The 16,798-nt window shown below is 42.2% G+C and overlaps 1 protein-coding gene and 1 long non-coding RNA gene across 3 annotated transcripts; one reads left to right on the top strand and one right to left on the bottom strand.

Annotated features, from left to right (window-relative positions):
- Positions 1 to 221: 221 nt before the first annotated feature.
- vegfab (vascular endothelial growth factor Ab) lies at positions 222 to 14,062 on the bottom strand. Its single transcript, XM_035143777.2, is given in 8 exon segments — positions 222 to 1,861; positions 2,891 to 3,034; positions 7,303 to 7,335; positions 9,226 to 9,302; positions 10,105 to 10,301; positions 11,246 to 11,288; positions 13,318 to 13,421; positions 13,424 to 14,062. Coding segments are annotated over 8 exon segments (642 nt in total). The 5' UTR covers positions 13,446 to 14,062; the 3' UTR covers positions 222 to 1,839.
- Positions 12,144 to 16,490, top strand: LOC118099308. 2 transcript variants are annotated; one of them, XR_007032271.1, is made up of 3 exons: positions 12,144 to 12,546; positions 14,826 to 14,932; positions 15,467 to 16,490. It is a non-coding gene; the product is annotated as an uncharacterized LOC118099308 (long non-coding RNA). The 2 variants fall into 2 exon arrangements; XR_004694264.2 differs by lacking the exon at positions 12,144 to 12,546 and adding an exon at positions 14,135 to 14,739.
- The last annotated feature ends 308 nt before the right edge of the window (positions 16,491 to 16,798 follow it).

Genomic DNA, 16,798 nt, shown 5'->3' with positions numbered 1-16,798 from the left:
ATTACTGCACACTACTTCAAAGTGCCATTTTATTCATAGGGATGAATGTCTGTCTGTCTGTCATGAAAAGCGTGCAGGGATTTCTTATTCGTCTGTTCTATTTTCATCCAGATTACACTCTGCATCGGCAGATTTGTGAGCATCAACTTGCCGCACAAAAAACACGGAAAACTCATGCTGCCTATTTAAATCTCTTGAAAACACAGTATTCACAACACAGCAACCTTTTCCTTATTTTATATAAAAACAATATAATTTGAAAATAAATATGCTTTACTGTTTTACATAGACACAGAAAACATGTTAATAGTGAAGAAGAGACAAAGAGAAATTATAATGAGGGCTCCAAGACTGATGGCAGATTGTTATCCAAATTTGTGTGGTAGTAGTGTATGAGTGAGCTGCTAGCAGTAGTTTATTCGTATTTGCATCTTGCAGGACGGACAGAACACAGGTCCGCTACATTAAATACTTAAATACAACTTACTAACACCTAAACACATGTGCATGTCGGCAAATGCACACGGACACGCATTCATACACACACGTACACAAACACGCAGATACATTAAAATTCTACACAGCACCCACACCCTTAGATAAGAGGGCTTGAGAATCCAGAGTGTCATCAGTACATCAATACAAGTGATCCATTAAGGGAATGTTAACAAATCATGTTTGATTTTTTTTTTTGTCGTAGAAATGCACAGAGAGTCTCCATGCTGAGAGTAGCCATCAGTGACCTTACAAATGGGGGGAGATAGGACAGCCACATGAACATAACACTGCATATATAAATAGACCAAATTAAATATGGGTAGAAGACTGAATACTGAAAAATACTCTATAACATTATAAATTATCTAGAATCGACTATGGCATAAAGGGATATTAAGTATGTACAAGATAAAAGATATGTAATCAATAGATTCTGTATTGAGTTCAACAACTAATAAAACTACTTTGACAATCCCCTCTCCTGAAAAAGGAAACAAAAAATAATTTAAAAAGCACTCGAAAGATTTCTCAGTACATTTTGTGAGGCACAGTTTTTCAAATGGAATCTACAGTATAGGATGTTTTCAGTGGTTTTCATGAAGGACATAGCAAAACATATGATGCTATCATCGATGACCAGTATCCCTTTAAAGGTATATGGCACTCCAGAGTCTTTTCTCCTGCAAGCTGATCACAATAGTGACAATATTGTGTTTGTCCAGTCCTGCAATGTCCTCAGAGGATAGGAAGCAATGTCACGGAGACACAGATTCAAGATTTCCATCGCCTGTCGCAGTGTCCTTCTGTTATAGTCCAAAAACAAAAGTAGACATTTGCAGACGAGAGTCCATCCATCGTTTTAGAAAGGAGGGTGCGTCCATGTCCTCTTCAGCCTCACCCACTGTTTTAGCAGTTAAATATATCTTAGATTGAGAGGTTTTGCAACTTTTGATTGACACACAACCACAGTAGACTCATATCCAGTGAAGTAATTGCATACAATGAATCGACAACGAGACTACACCTGCACTGCAAGCCTGTTAGAAATGCAAAACCACATGGCGGCTATTTGTGTTTTGTCAATTGATGGGTTTAGTTATTCGTTTCTGTAGCAGCATAACAATTCTGTACTCTTTTTTTCTTTTATCATGGTCTATATACACAGAGATATACAGTGGGAGGAAACTTCAGTTCAGTCTTTCTTTTTGTTCTCTCTCAGCCAGTCCAAGGGGAATGCTTTCCACAGAAAAGAAGAGCTTACGGTTCAAAGGTCAAAGTGCTGTGCTGTGAAATATCTCTAGAATATTCCTTCATCTTGTACATCTGGTGATCCCACCTCTCTCATCTTCTCGGCTTGTCACATCTAAACAAGAAGAAATGAAGAAAAGCAAAAGATTTGAGCTTTTGGGGCATTTTCTACACACACACACAAACACACACACAAACACAGGTAGCCCTAACATCAGATCCGGTCTAACTCCTATTTGACAATTTTGTATAACTCTTTTGATACATCTTTCTAGGTCAGCTATTCATATTATACGATAGATGCATTTATAATTAGAAATTTGAACCCTTCATGACCTTAACAAAGTCAAAGGAATAGTTCAACATTATTTACTTCCTGACTCTATTGCAGACAGTTGCATCAGAAATTACTCTCATGTACGCATGCATGCTAAAAATGTAGCCAGAGCCAGAGGGCAGTTCACTTAGCTTAGCAGTAAGACTGGAAACAGTGACAAATCATTCAGCCCGGCTCTGTGTGAAAGTAGTAAAATCTACCACCAGCAGCTCCAAAGCAAAATATGTTCATTTCCTCTTGGTTTAATTGGTACAAGAACTCATGTCTAAAGCCACACATTTGGCAAAATGCTTATTTGCATTCCTGCAGAGAGTTGTTGAGACAGTTGATACCACTTTTAATATCTGATTATTTTATGTTAGCATGGAAACCTTTTTTGCAAAGTGTTGCCTATCAACACATCTAGCAGCTCTGATGAACAACATTCATCCAACACTTAATCTCCACCAACTCCTGAGGGAGAAACAACGCCGCAATAAAGCTCAGGGTAGTTGCACATTCAGGTACTTGAGGTTTGTGACTTCAAGTGACTTTGGTCACATTGAGTTCCTAGTTTAACATAAGCTAATTGGTTGTTGGATATGACAAGAGAGATGGTGTCAATCTTCTTATATAACTAGCAATATTTATAAAAATGTAACCACCTCTGTTTAGACAATTGGACCACATAGTTAGGCGGCAGGCTTCGAATTTTTCTAAATTGTAATACTACAAATACAGGGATTTTAATTGTATTTTCCTTCAACTTCTTATGCAGAACCCAGAAGTTTGCGTTCCACTTTAGTTTTCTAAACCCTGAACACTCACTTGCAGGTCCTCTCGTTGAGCTCTAGTTGGCGTTCTTTACAGTATTCGTCTGTGTGTTTGCAGGAGCACCGGCAGGTTGCGGGATCCTGCACGAACAAACGCTTTCTCCTCTCTGAGCAGTGATCGCAACATGGCTCACAAACACTGGACACAGAAAGACAGACATAGAGACAGAGAGAGACGGGGAGGAAGAGGGAGAGACGCAGATTATTATTATGTTCTGTAACCAACCATAAGAGAGGTCACCCTAAGTCCAAACCTTTTTATATGCTCCAATTTTGCTCTCTCATGCCACTGCCTGACAAGTTCTGCATGTGGTAGTTTGGTAGCGTAGCACACAGATTTCCCACAGAGCAGGCACATACTCAAGCAGTACATTTCCCCACAACCCCCGCGTGGATTGGACCGCTCACAAATGCCTTGTATGTGTTAGACATGCAGTGAGAAAAGCTCTGGGTCTGCTCTTGCAACACAAAACGACACATCTTGGCGTCGGACTGCGGGTCAATGACAAGACACTTCTGGCTCTCTCTGTTAAAGACGTTGAACTCCTGATAAAGAAGACTCAAGGGTCTGCTTGGTTCTCCGTTAAGAAAAGTTTCATTTTATTGAGTGAAAACTGAAGACTGCATTTCCCACAAAGAGACATTAGATTCAGAACAGAGGCTAAAAATGAACAAATGAAGGCTCAGGTTCTCCATTGACATCTCAATATACAAATTACAAATAACAACACAATCATGTATCCTGTCACAGTATCAGCAATAAAGAAACAGATCATCATTGTAGTATGTTTGAATAAATTAGGGATGCTTTTGTATGGGTTCCGAGACAAAAAGCAACCAAACAAAGTCACAAAAAACTGTGCTTGCTTAACAATTTGCTGGTTTACAAATCCCCCATAGCAACAAAGAAAAAAAGGCAATAGATGGCCATCACTTATCTTCACATTACATGAAAAGTACCAGCATTATGCATGGGACAGCAAAAAACGAATCTGTACAAGATGAAAAGAAGAATGAGTGGAAAGCAGACGGGTACGAGACACAGCAAAGCAGCACAGACTCAACACTGAACACAGAAGCGTGATTACAATCCTGGTGATCCCAGAACAGATACCAGAACAGTATGAGCCGGCCTGCGGAGCCATGCTGGTGAAGCTGTGATTTGTTTCAGTAGAAGGTTCAAGTTACACCTAACAGTCGATGCAACATTTGTTTCTTAAAACACGTCTATAATCAATCAAGATACTCGCTATCTGACATGCTAGGAGCAACTTGTACCTCAGGTTTCTACTGTTTTTCTTGATACGTGTCTGTATCTCATCCCAACCATCGTTTTTTTTCATAATATGGAGTGACATTCTTTCGAACATTGTTCTGGAGAGTCTGGGAGGAGATTAGATGGGGATTTGAGGGGTGGAAATGGGTTATGGTTCATTTCTCATGGAATATGGCTGTGGTAAGTCTCCTGCATCGCTGTTACGTAAGGTTTTGCTAATGCTACATTAGCAAACAGTTAACAACTGATAATTCTGGGTGACATTGACGGATGAGACAAAGTTAGGACAATGGACAGGAGCGACATGCTAACTGATGTGGCTAATGGGCAAATTAAATGGTGCAAAATTAGAAGGGACAGAGGAGCTCCTCCCAAATTAGCTTAATCATGAGAAGCGCAACACTCAGGTGCAAGTAGGTGGAGAAGGCAGAGCTGACATACGCATCGTGAATTGTTTTGTCGCGGTTTTTCTTTCGTTTTCTCTTTAAGCCTTTTCCCTTGCCTTTCCGGGATTTTCTGCAAGAGAGAGAGGACAACAACGCAGATTTGATGCCTGAGAGACTGAGGTGGACTGAAGTGTTTGGAAAACCTTACTATGACGATTGCTAAAAATCAACATGGATCAAAGGCGATCTTTCTAGATTTCTGAGTTAAAATGCAGGAGTCAAAAAAATGTATAATTCCAACAGGTTACTGTTTGATTAGTTTATTGTTAATGATTGAATTGTTTGGGATTATGACTTGTTACATTATGAGAAAGGCATCAGGCAGTGTTAACATGAGTGTCAACCAAATCTCAACAACTTCACTGAGGGATGATGTGATTTTAAAGACAGCTGCACAAATTTACACAACCATTTTTTTCTTTTGAAAGATGAAGCAACCATCGTGACCTGATTTGCAAAGACACACCTTCGGCAGTGCATATTACTGTACATTGTTATCTATATTATACATTAATGAAATATTATAAATATCAAATCTACGCTTTGTAGAACAGTGCAGTGACTCAGCAGAAACCGAATAATAGTCTGAAGTTCGGCTCGGGCAGTGACCCCAAAATTTCCTCCATGTGTTGAGGATATTAAACTTGGATTTGTACACCAAAAGTGCATCTTGCAACTTATCTGGGTCAGTGCTTAATGGCTGATTCAACTTGTTTCAGCAACAAACCTTGTATGTACATACTGTATATACACCGGGAGCTTCACATGTGTAGGCTGCATCAAAATATCTGTGTGTCTGCTCAAGTGCAAGCTGAGTTACACAAGTTTTTTTCCTGTATGTATAAAACTACACTGAAAACTTTAATACTCAACTAGAAGTGCAAAAACAAAAACAATGTTGGTTCTACGGTTATTTAGGATATTTGCAGTATATAAGTGCTGCTCTTTAAATACACAAAAACAGAAAAATGGTAAAACAAAACCCAAAAAACAAATACATAAATAAATATAAATTTGCCCTCACCATGATTAGGCATGGCATGTCCAGTTATTTAAAATGACATGTGTACAGTACATCATAGGGTCCGAACAAGCCCAATTTGTAACCTCGCATATTTTACTCCAAGATCTGGTGACAGCGTTTCAATTTTCATTTTACCTGTTGCCCAGCAGCAGGATACATATTTAATTGTATTGATCATATATTGGTGATAGACGGATGTTACCCTTGACTGCATAGGCAGTGGAAATTTCCAGATGAGTCAATGGACAAATTGAAATGTAAATGTTTGCAAAGGACAAATACAACTGGGTAACAGGTGAAAATAGATAACGTCTAAAGCTGTGCTAGAGCTTTTGTCAGTGTGTATGTAGGTGCAGCAGTGCTTTAAGCTTAATGCCAACATCAGCAAGCTAACATGGTCACAATGGCAATGCACACATGTTGATGTTTAACAGGTATAATGTTTACCATGTTCACCATCTCAGCTTTAGTTTGTCAGCATGCTAATATCAGCCAATTAGCACTACAGCCTACAACTTAAATTCATAAACCAACGAAAATTGTACACAATCTTTTTACAATTCTTCATCTGCGTGTAGCAAATTTGCAACAACTACTTCAATAACTGCAGTTACAAATGTGGCTAGTTCAGACCCAGTTGTGAATCAATGACAGATGAGTCCCCATCAGAAAGACACAGGGTGAAGCTGACGTCTTGTAAATGTAAGAATTTCCTCTTGTGATTGTTCAGAGGTCAGTTCCACTGTGGAAGTTGACAGTTATGTGATTTCACATCATCAGTGGGAAGACTCATCCCGACAGAATCGCATGCCTCACGCTACTGAGAGGTCAGGGGCCGACGTTAAATATAAAAAGTATGAAAGTGTCAGAAACAGGAGTTGAACGACCCTAAGACCATATCACTTTGTAGCAGCAGGCCTCCGAAGTGGGACTCGTAAAGAGTAAAGTCAAGGTTAAAGGGGAGGTCTCAAAACGAAGCCTTATCTATACGACAGACAACCTGACGTAAAACCAAAATACAACAAACGATCGTTCTGCAATAGAAAGATATTAACAACTGGTCACAGTATCGGAGGATCCAAGAGTTTTACGACTCTCAGCACACTGAGTTCCAATGTATGGGAGGAGAGGATCACTCAAGCGAGGATCATAAACAGAAACCTTTAACGGGTCAGAAACACTGTTATCTATATCAGAGCAGAAACAGAAGTTAAGTGGGATGTAAACAGTAAAGAAGAGAGGAGAGGAATGTAAAAAAGAGATAGAAAAGAGAGGAAGGTGTAAAGGACAGGATTACAGATGGCGATGACCCCATCAAGTGTCACTCATTCACCTGAGTGGCTTTAGCGGATATTCCCTGTGGTTATCACCTGAGCACTGAACGCTAATCTTAGCATAACCTTGTGTTGTACTTTGTCTGCCGCAGGATTTTAATTGAAGTGTTTTTGGATGAAAAATGCAGAGACAGCGGAAAAGAAGGTGGGAATATAGCAGACGGATCATTTGAGCACAAAAAGCATGAGGGATAATGTTGAGTTGCAGACGACTGAGAGCGAAACGAAAAAAAAAATAAAAAGAGATCAAATCTCAAATCCCCCATTGTTTCCCCGCGCGAAAAAAAAAAAAACCCAGCCTCCATGCAGAGAGAGTGCTGTACTCACTTTTCTTTCTGTTCTTTCACGTCTGTCTTCTGCCTGAAACGCAGGAACAAAACAAAAATGGCATTAGATCACGGCCTGCTGTCGTCTCCACGTAAACAGATACATATCAAGATCATCACAGACCAGACGGCTCATTATCAGCACGGCTGAGTTCACATCAATCTTTCCAAATCATGTTACATCAGCTTCCTTTACCAGAAACTGTGGTAGACTGGTTTTCACTTTCAAATACCAATGAACCAGGTTTGTTGGGAAATAATGCAGTGTACACGCACACACACACACACACACACACACACACACACACACACACACACACACACACACACACACACACAACACAAACTACAATAGCAGGTTGTCAGCTTTGTTTCGTTACTCGCAGAGTGTGTAGCAATGAATCATAATTATTTTCAGACGGTCACAGTCACCGAGCCAAGTTTCTATTTGACAGAGTGGTACAATAACTAAAGCTCGAAGGTGTAATCGTTATAAATCATCAGAAAGAATTTCATGGCAGCAGATCAGGTTTGTATTTTTTGTAGCGGAGCACCGCCATTCCTGCGCTGATTCAAGCAAAAAGAATGTAATGCAGCGTTACTGACTGTTATTTTATCTCACTGATATGAGCCCCGTTGTTTAGTCTCCTGCAACTGTGTCAGGGCTGTATTAAAGTACCTGATTATCCTAGTCACAGCACAAATTTCATTTTATTCCCCTCTGTTTTATGAAGTGATTATAGCATTAACTTATATTATTTAAATTTCCATTTGTTGAACTATGTAACATTGTTGAGAAAAGTACCATATAAATTAAGTGTATTATAAAAATAAAGTTTATTATAATACTAGTGCTTAGAATTTATTCCCAAATGTACTTAGAGTATATTTAACATTGAGTATATATCATGCTACATATTGTTTTTTCTGACTGTAACACTTTAGTGAAATGACAACTTCAAAACAGTAAATTGATTGATTAGGGCCTCTGTTTTTGAAAAGGCTGCTCTAAAGGTTTATGGCCTCATCTTAATGGTTTTACAGTGAAATATTGAGTCAGCAGAAACGCATAAAGTTCAGAGTGGCATTTCTTAATAGCCAGGGCCTCAACAGATAACGCTGTGCTCCGAACACACGGTGACTAGCTATTCAACATACTTTCGATTCAGTAGCTCCGGGAAGAGGCTCAAAGTGACAACGGATCGTGACCCTCGGGCCAATAGTCCTCCCTAGAATGTTTGTTTGCTTGTTAGACTGCCCTTAAATGTGGGAGGATGATACACGTCCCCTCTGCGCGGCTGTGTCACAGTTCATTCATGTCACACACGCTCAAATCTGGCTCCGAGACAAAACAGGCTTAAATATATTAGATTGAAAACAGTTTATCTGCCTGGGAAAACAAAAGCGATAGTAACAAACTGAGTGAACTTTATAAATCTGTCGTCGCCGAGCAGCAGGTCTGACAGGAGAAGTCGTCTGATTGTGACTGCAGGGCACGGAGACGACACGGCGCGTATCTCGGAGATCGATAACTAAAGCTAGGATGACCTTTACATGGAACAGGGGGAAGACAAAGGGTTGCACTCACACAAATGTGATTCCTTTACTTGAGCGAGATGGAATGAGGATAACCTGGAGCAATGTGCTGAGACGTCTGCTGAGATGTGTGTGCTCTGTCTTTTTGAGATCAGTAATGAGACAGAAGCAACGATAAGACGCTGCGTGTGTCATCCCGATAGGTTTCTGTTAAACGTGTCAAACTTGACGAGATGCGTCTGAGCGTCCTCTGCTCTGATACTCAATCACACAGTGGTTTGCATTCCAGTACTCGTGTGTGTGTGTGTGTGTGTGTGTGTGTGTGTGTGTGTGTGTGTGTGTGTGTGTGTGTGTGTGTGTGTGAATGTGTGTCGGGGGGTTTTCTTACCTACACTCACATGCGCTGTGTTCTGTAAAACTCATGTCAATATCATTTTGCTGTTTGTAGTTTTTTAATCTTTTAATCTGCAAAAGAAGGAGACAAAAGGTCACAGAGTTAAATAACATACATGTTGACACAAATGTTACACTTCCTGTGAGATGTGAGTTATGATACAGAATTTACAGAACAGACGGACTTAAACGGACACGTAGAAAGGTCACTGTGTTTCCAACCCTGCTCCTCGGATGATTAGATGGTTCAGGGGTGTTAAGCCGGTCAAGAGCAGGAAGGCAACAACTCTTGATCAGCCGAAATCATATGTTTTTGTTCATCATGCCCGGGGAGGCATTGAAATAAAAAACAGGACTAAAGATGTTAAAATTAAGATGTTTAACTTGTTGTTATAACTTAATTGTGTCAAACGAAACAGGAACCAGGAACAATAGATACAAAGATAAAAAAGAGCTCGGCAAGAGTCCTTGTGTAGTTTCAACCAGAGGCGTTGGTGGAGTTTCAGAGGAGCAGAGGTGAAATTCTTTTTAAAAGACGCATCGGTTTCATTTTTGCCCAAATGTGAAGCAAGAGCAGCCTTTGTGCTGGCTGCACTTAGACAGACTTGAAGTGGCTCTTGTGCCAAAGAGAAGGGCACTTGGAGGGCTCTGGACCAATCAGAGGGACACTTGATGTTGCCCAGTGTCTGTGCTCTTCAGCTGTGACATTTGGGCAAAAATAAGCGTTAAGTGTCTTTTTCAGACACAGCGACCTCACGGTTGAAGAAAAGTTTAGAAGCTACAGCAAAACAGGTCACCCCCCCCCATTGTCACTCCCACCCCGCGTAACCCCTATAACAAAGTCATACAGTTGTAAATAACGCTGCACGCTGACCTGCATTGTTATGTTATAGGTGGCCGTCGGCATGCATTGCATTATCTCATCGTTGCAGTAGCCGGCGCAGCGCCTCAACACCACGCAGGACGGCATGAAGATGTGCTCCACATCCTCCGGGTACTCCTGCAGGATCTCCACCAGCAGCTCCCGAGGCTGGCACATGCTCTTGTTGTACACCTCCATTATAGGGATCACTGGGAGACACAGAGGGTGCACGGTTATAAAATGGCAGAGGAGCCCCAGACTAAACCACCGACTCCTGAATGCCACTGTGGCGTAACAGTAACAGACAACTACAGGACGAATTTGAATATTGAAAAAAGCTGGCAGGCTCTCAAGGGAGCCAGAGCGAAGGAGATGAAGCACGTGCATGCATGCACACACATGTTTTACTTCCTATTATTCCATTGAGAAGCACTTGGTAACCTTGGTTTAAACAAATAAATAGAGATTGACCTATGTGGGCAATTTCCATTAGGAAATAACAAGTGCTCTGTTAGTCTAAATATGGCTTTTGAACCCTTCTGCTGAACTTGAGTGTCACCTCGTTTTTTTTACAGCTTTGCCCCTGCTCCATTGTGATCAGCTCATCTACAGCTGTACAATAATAACCTCTAGTCTGCTCTTTCACCTTCAGTCATCTTTGCAGGGGTTCTGCTCTTGAGAAAGATATTACAACACTTCCGAAATATCACTCAGAAACATTAGCGAGTCTAAAGCCAAACCAAACACACTTCAGCTTCTGATTCTCCAAATTTGATTGTGCAATGCTGGGATTGTGCAAATAAATCTAATGAAACTGAGTGAGCCAAGAGGGTGAAATTCCATTCTATAATAGAGTCTGGTCACCACAACATTTCCCCTGGCGTAACCTCAAACAAAAAGGAATGCTGTTACAAGGTGAAAACATCCACGTGTTGAAATTTAGAGGTAAAGCTGTTCTCATGTACCAAAAAAAGTGAGTTTGAGCAGGGGGGATTAATCTTGGCATGGTCAAACTACAAAATGTCCACCAGGAGGCGATAATTTGCCTTTAAAGTCAAGGTGAACCTCAGACCAGCCCTTTTTCTGTTTGGCCGTGTGCCAGCCATGGAGCCCAGTCCCACTGTATTCCCACGGTGCCCTGTGGGACACCTACCGTCATGTGGACCTCTTTCTGTGCTCTTCGGTATGTGGGCGCTCTGCAAGGAAGAACAAAAAAAACGTTAGTAACTGTAGATTGTGCAAGAGCTTAGAAAAATGCACCCTGTGCCCTTTACTTATCCACAGTTGCGCAAAATAAATATATTTGCATTTTGACATTTCTGTTGGCAGGATATAAAAAACTGGACATTATGTGCCTTATCTTGGACTAACAGATTAGAGGGCAACGAGGGTCAACTGTTGATATAGTGTCTGTTATAAGCAATAAAGAAATGAAATAGTTTCCAAGAGCAGGATTCTTATTTCACAGCATATTTGTAAACTTATTCTTGAAACATGACATCTTAAGAAGAAGCCAGAATGTGCCATTGAACTTTTTTTTAAAAAAAACATACGTATCTCAGATTATGGAGTTTAATTAAGTTGCTGTCATAAATCCTCGTGTGTGTTGTGGGTATAAGACCTTATATGGCCAAATATTTGACCAGAGGTACAAGCAGCCAAACGAGCTGATCCACATCATACGTGGCAAAAACAAACCCTCCACACAGTTGAGTTAAGTTTGCTTGTGTTTGAGTTTTTTTGAAGCTTTTAATGTCCCTCTGCAGGCGACACGGATTAATACTTGTTGCCACTAAAACCGGTAAGAACCCCAGCCTGCTCCTTTCCTTCTCGGGGGCGTATAGCTGTCACCACACCAGTCGGACCACAAAGGATTTTTTGGCAACTTTCCATCCGTGGCGCGCATTTACGCACAGCTCCCTGTCGCCTTTTTCCACGCACACGCACAGCCCCGCGCGCCTCCTCGCCTCTCCCTCCCTCCTTTTTTTTCCACACACAAGCGCGCGCGCAATTGGTGCAATGTCTCGCCAATATTGCGTGAGACCCGGGTCCTCGCACCGGCATGTGTTCACTGAGTGTGCGCCTTTGTGGAAAGCGCACAAACTCGTTTCAATCCCTTAAATGAAAGAGTAAAAAAAAAAGAGAGAAAGGCTGTGTTGCTTGTCTGAAGTCTCCACCCACTTCTGGTGGCGTGAGAGGGTCCAGCCTTAAGGGGTGCGAGACCCCTGCGCTTCCAAACCCATATGTACTGTATTATTAATGGGCGAGTGTCAAGCTGTGAACATCGGCTCTTAAACCGAGTGATGATAGGCTGCCTGGAAATGAGCAGTTGAGACACCATCCTGATACTATTCCGCGTTGATTGGGTGAATTAGCTCTCATTAAATCAAGCAGTTAAGTCTAATAAACACTTCATCGGACCGTGGAGGGAAATAAATCTCGTTCGGATAAGAGGTATTGTATCGCAACTTAAAGCATGCGCTAAAGTAGCAAACTCCCATTTAAAATCATTTTAGCGCATTGTTTCTGGAGAGAAATGCCTGCTTTTGAAGTGCTGTGTTGCGTTATATCTTCACCTTGAAACCTTTGCTCAAAGCCTGCTCGGGCACACTGCAGCTTGATTAATGATTATGGAAAATGATTTACAGTGCGCTCTCAAAGAGCCATTAAAATTCCCCAGTGAACCCGATTAATCTGTGGAGTGACGCCTGTTCTTTTTTTTTTTCTTTCTCTCCCGCTCTCCCCCTCCTCTCCCCTGGGGCCGAGTGTTAAAATTCAGCGTGAAAAGTAGTGCTCCGTCTCAGTGGAGCGGGCTCACCATGAGGGTCGCCTCAGTGCCAGGAGTGAACCTGCTCACATGTCCTAATTCAGAATGGAGCCACTGCGCCTTTAAAGCGTAATAATATCTCCAAGGTGGTGTTAGAGCAGGCCTGCAGATCACCTAGCGTCAAACTTCACAACATTATATCAAAGATCTTCCCCTATGGCACATTTGCGACACAAAAAACGCACCCCCCACGAGTGTGTGGGTTTTGGTTTATAGTGTGGGCTCTGCGTAATGGCTGTTTAAATCTCCCCAAAGCCAGGAAAGCTCCCAGCTTGTTTAAACATGAGCGATGACCTAGCCAGAGGAAAGACAAGGACGAGCTAAACATTAATGACCAGGTCGTCCCGTGTTGTGTTATTCTTTTTCTTTTTTTGCTCCAATACACTTTCCGGACTCACCTTGACAGCTGACAGCGTCAAAAATATTAGAGTCAAACTGTCAATAAAGTTCATCGTGTTGGAAAATCCCAAAGGCAGGCGACGTTTTAAAATCCAAGCGGCCAATGTGGCGATTTGTCCTCGGACATGAAGTTTACAAACAAACAAGTACAACAACACAAAGTGGACCGGCGAAAACTTCTGCTCTACATGCAGGGGGAAGGGGGTTGTAGCGGCAAATCCATGCTGGTCCCGGGGGCTGGTGTGGTAAAATCCTTTGCGCACAACTTCTTCCTTCTCAACTGTTGCCAATTATTTTCAGAATATCCAGAAACACGAAAATCCAAGACGCATAACGCCTCACATTGTTTTGCAACGGACCTTTAGTTGCCTGCAGCGGAATGGGAATCCACATTACAAAAAAAATAATCCCATGCTTGTTGCGCCAGCCGTCTCCAAGTAGTGTCCATATGAAACTTACTCCTGTGTGCAATCTGAAGCCACGGACCAGGGGTGACGCTGAGTAAAAAATAAAACCGCCTGCTGAGAAATAGTCGTCCCCACTGAGGAAACTTTGTCCGGTGGCCCCCCCGGCCGCTGTTTTACTCCTGCGGCACTGCTGCGCACTTAAAGCGGGTCAGCTCAGCCCTCGGTGTTCAGGCACAACGCGGTCGCTCCAAACTGTGGCTCTGCGCGATTTTACGAGCACAGACGTGGATTCGTGGATCTTTAGAAAATGGTAGGTGTGTCCTCATGATGCGCGCTGGCCTCAAAGTCTCTCTCTCTCTCTCTCTCTCTCTCTCTCTCTCTCTCTCTCCCTCTCTCTCTCTCTCTCAAAACTTTGATCTGAGAAAACGCCGACTCATGTCATCACGCACCATCACCAGACAGCTTTGAGAGAAAGAAGGGACGTTTGGATGAAACATCAGCCACTGAAAATCCATTTCATCATCCACACATGTCTTATAGATACAGATGACCTCCTTTCTGCAGGGATGCACATCTATTCACAGTTTATACACACAGTGCTGTACTTTATAGTTCTTCTGTTTAATTTAATAGTCTGAGCAAATTCTAAATTGGCAAATTGTAAGATATTATACGAAATATGTGTATGTCACATGATATGTATTATAAATATATTTCAAAAGTCAGATGGTGCCACACCGGCCCCACGTGCCCTATATAGCTGGTGATAGATTCGAGATCAGGGCCAATATTTTCCACAAAATGACGGAGTGAGCGTGTGTGTGTGACCGGACACGTAGCCTTGGTTATATACTGTGTGTGTGCGTGTGAGCGGATTGGTGTGCGTGCGCCGCGCAACGTAGCAGTCGGTGACCGTGAGTCGTTAACCGCGTCGAGCCGGTAGTGCGCACACGCCTCATGGAAAGTAGATGAGTCTGACCGGTGACTCGTGACTTCCTGCCCGTCACTTCAGGGGTAAGAGACCGATGGAGAGTGACCGATGGTCCGGATCTTCTCCTCCTCCTTCTTTTTTTAATCCCTTTTTCCCCCCCGAACATCAGCTGAGGCATCACCGCGAGGAGGACGAGAGGGGAACACACGAAAGGAAGTGACTCGAATACGTTGCATTGTGGCGTTGATGGTGATGATGATGATGATGATGATTAAGGTAAACATCCTCTTCATCACCGGGTGACTGAGTATGTATAGAAGTTGTTCTTAATCAAGTAACAGCCACAGTACCCGACCAAACAAATACTCCATTACAAATAATATGATCTAAGTAAAGTCTATAATATAAAAAGAATAGGTATATTAATTCACAATAACCCCTCATGTCAGTGACATATTATGTTCCTGGATTATCATTATTAATGTATTACCATGTAAACATTATATCTTATTGTGATGTTTCAGAGTGACCTTCTATACCCCTTAGTCTTTAACCACATATTTTATTTTACAATCACATCATATATGTTGTATGACAAACTTGAAAAGTACATACAAGCAACACCAGATAGATACACGTACGGGGTTGTGAAATATAAATACCCAAGTGAAGTACAAGTGTTCAATATACATTTTTTAAGTGTACATATACCACTTACCACCACTGGTATGTGTTCAATTAATGAGGGGAAATGAGGTTCATTGGTTTTTTCTTCTGTTTGTAATCAAGTTAAATCCTCGTCTGTTTCAGATTGGAGCCTTAAAAGTAAAAAAGTTCAAGTTCAAGACCCATCGATGGTGTGTGACACCTGCAGGTTCATTCATATCTGTAAACAGTCTCATGTTAAATGTTTAATAACCTGTGAATTAAAAAGCTCCCCGAGTTCTAATATTTCTTAGTAGTATCACCACATAGTCTTGTCGCCCTCTGCTGGACAAACCAGCCCCTGCAGGGCTACAAATGTGTCCTGCTCACTGACAGATTGATAGACAGCGAGGAAGCGGAAAGAGCTGATAAGTATGTAATGACATAAGTTGGCAGCTATGTACCTCACATACTCGGCTCGCTTGCGACAACTCATACCTCGCTGTGCATTCAAATGGAATGAGGGAGGGAAAGAAAAAGCCAAGGGAGACAATGAGACTTTACAGTGGGGTGAAGTGAGGCGTGATGGAGCAAGAAAGCAGAGAGGCGAGGTGATGGATAAGGAGAAAGAGCTTTTAGGAAGAGAGGGATTGGGCCCTCGTGTAACTGGAGCGGTGCTGAGCGAGAGGAGTCCCCTAGACTCCGTACCTGTCCGCAGTTTAATTGAAGAATAACACTTGGGTTCATTAGCGGGGTCACCGAGCTCCTCTTTCTGCTGACTCAGAGTGTGTGCAAGGTTACAGTGGATACAGTGGGACAGTGTGTGTGTGTGTGTGTGTGTGTGTGTGTGTGTGTGTGTGTGTGTGTGTGTGTGCATCCCAGTTTGTGCTGACTAAACACACACACAGATATGTAAACACTCACACTTTAATGAAACGGTCCTTTCCTAAAAGTACAATAAACAGCCTCCCCTGCATCGACATGCACGCTGACGCACGCTTGTAAATGTCATCACGGTGTGAGGAAATCAGGGTGATTCCTATTTGAGCTGTGGGCACAGCAGCTACAGCTACTTAATCTGTATTTAAAAGAAATACAACAAAGCCGAGGTCACGTTTTAAGTCTGTATTTTTCGCCTTTTCCCGTAAGGCCAGTCTGATTTCATGGCACGAGTAGTTTTCCACACAGCAGCGGGACACGGTAACGAGACGTGGTTACCTTGTTGTGCAGCCTGCAGCTCTTCCTGTAACAGCTCGGCCGGCCTGCTCCTCGTTTCATTACACTAATGACCGACTCGCACTTTAAAGACGCACTTTCAGCGTTAAACGTGGTGACCGTTCAGTTGGCATTAGCAGTAACGTAGCAGTGCTCTGATAATGGCTGTGGGAGAGTGAACAGTAAACACAGAGGCCATTTACAAGCAGTAACACTGGACATCACGCTTGCGTAGTTTGCTGTAAATCTCGTGCATGACAATTTGAGTCCCACGCAGAAATG

This window comes from Hippoglossus stenolepis, chromosome 20, assembly GCF_022539355.2.
Source record: "Hippoglossus stenolepis isolate QCI-W04-F060 chromosome 20, HSTE1.2, whole genome shotgun sequence".
Classification (NCBI taxonomy): Eukaryota; Metazoa; Chordata; class Actinopteri; order Pleuronectiformes; family Pleuronectidae; genus Hippoglossus; species Hippoglossus stenolepis.
The sequence above is the reverse complement of the archived record's forward strand: the minus strand, read 5'-3'. Positions and strand labels throughout refer to the sequence as shown.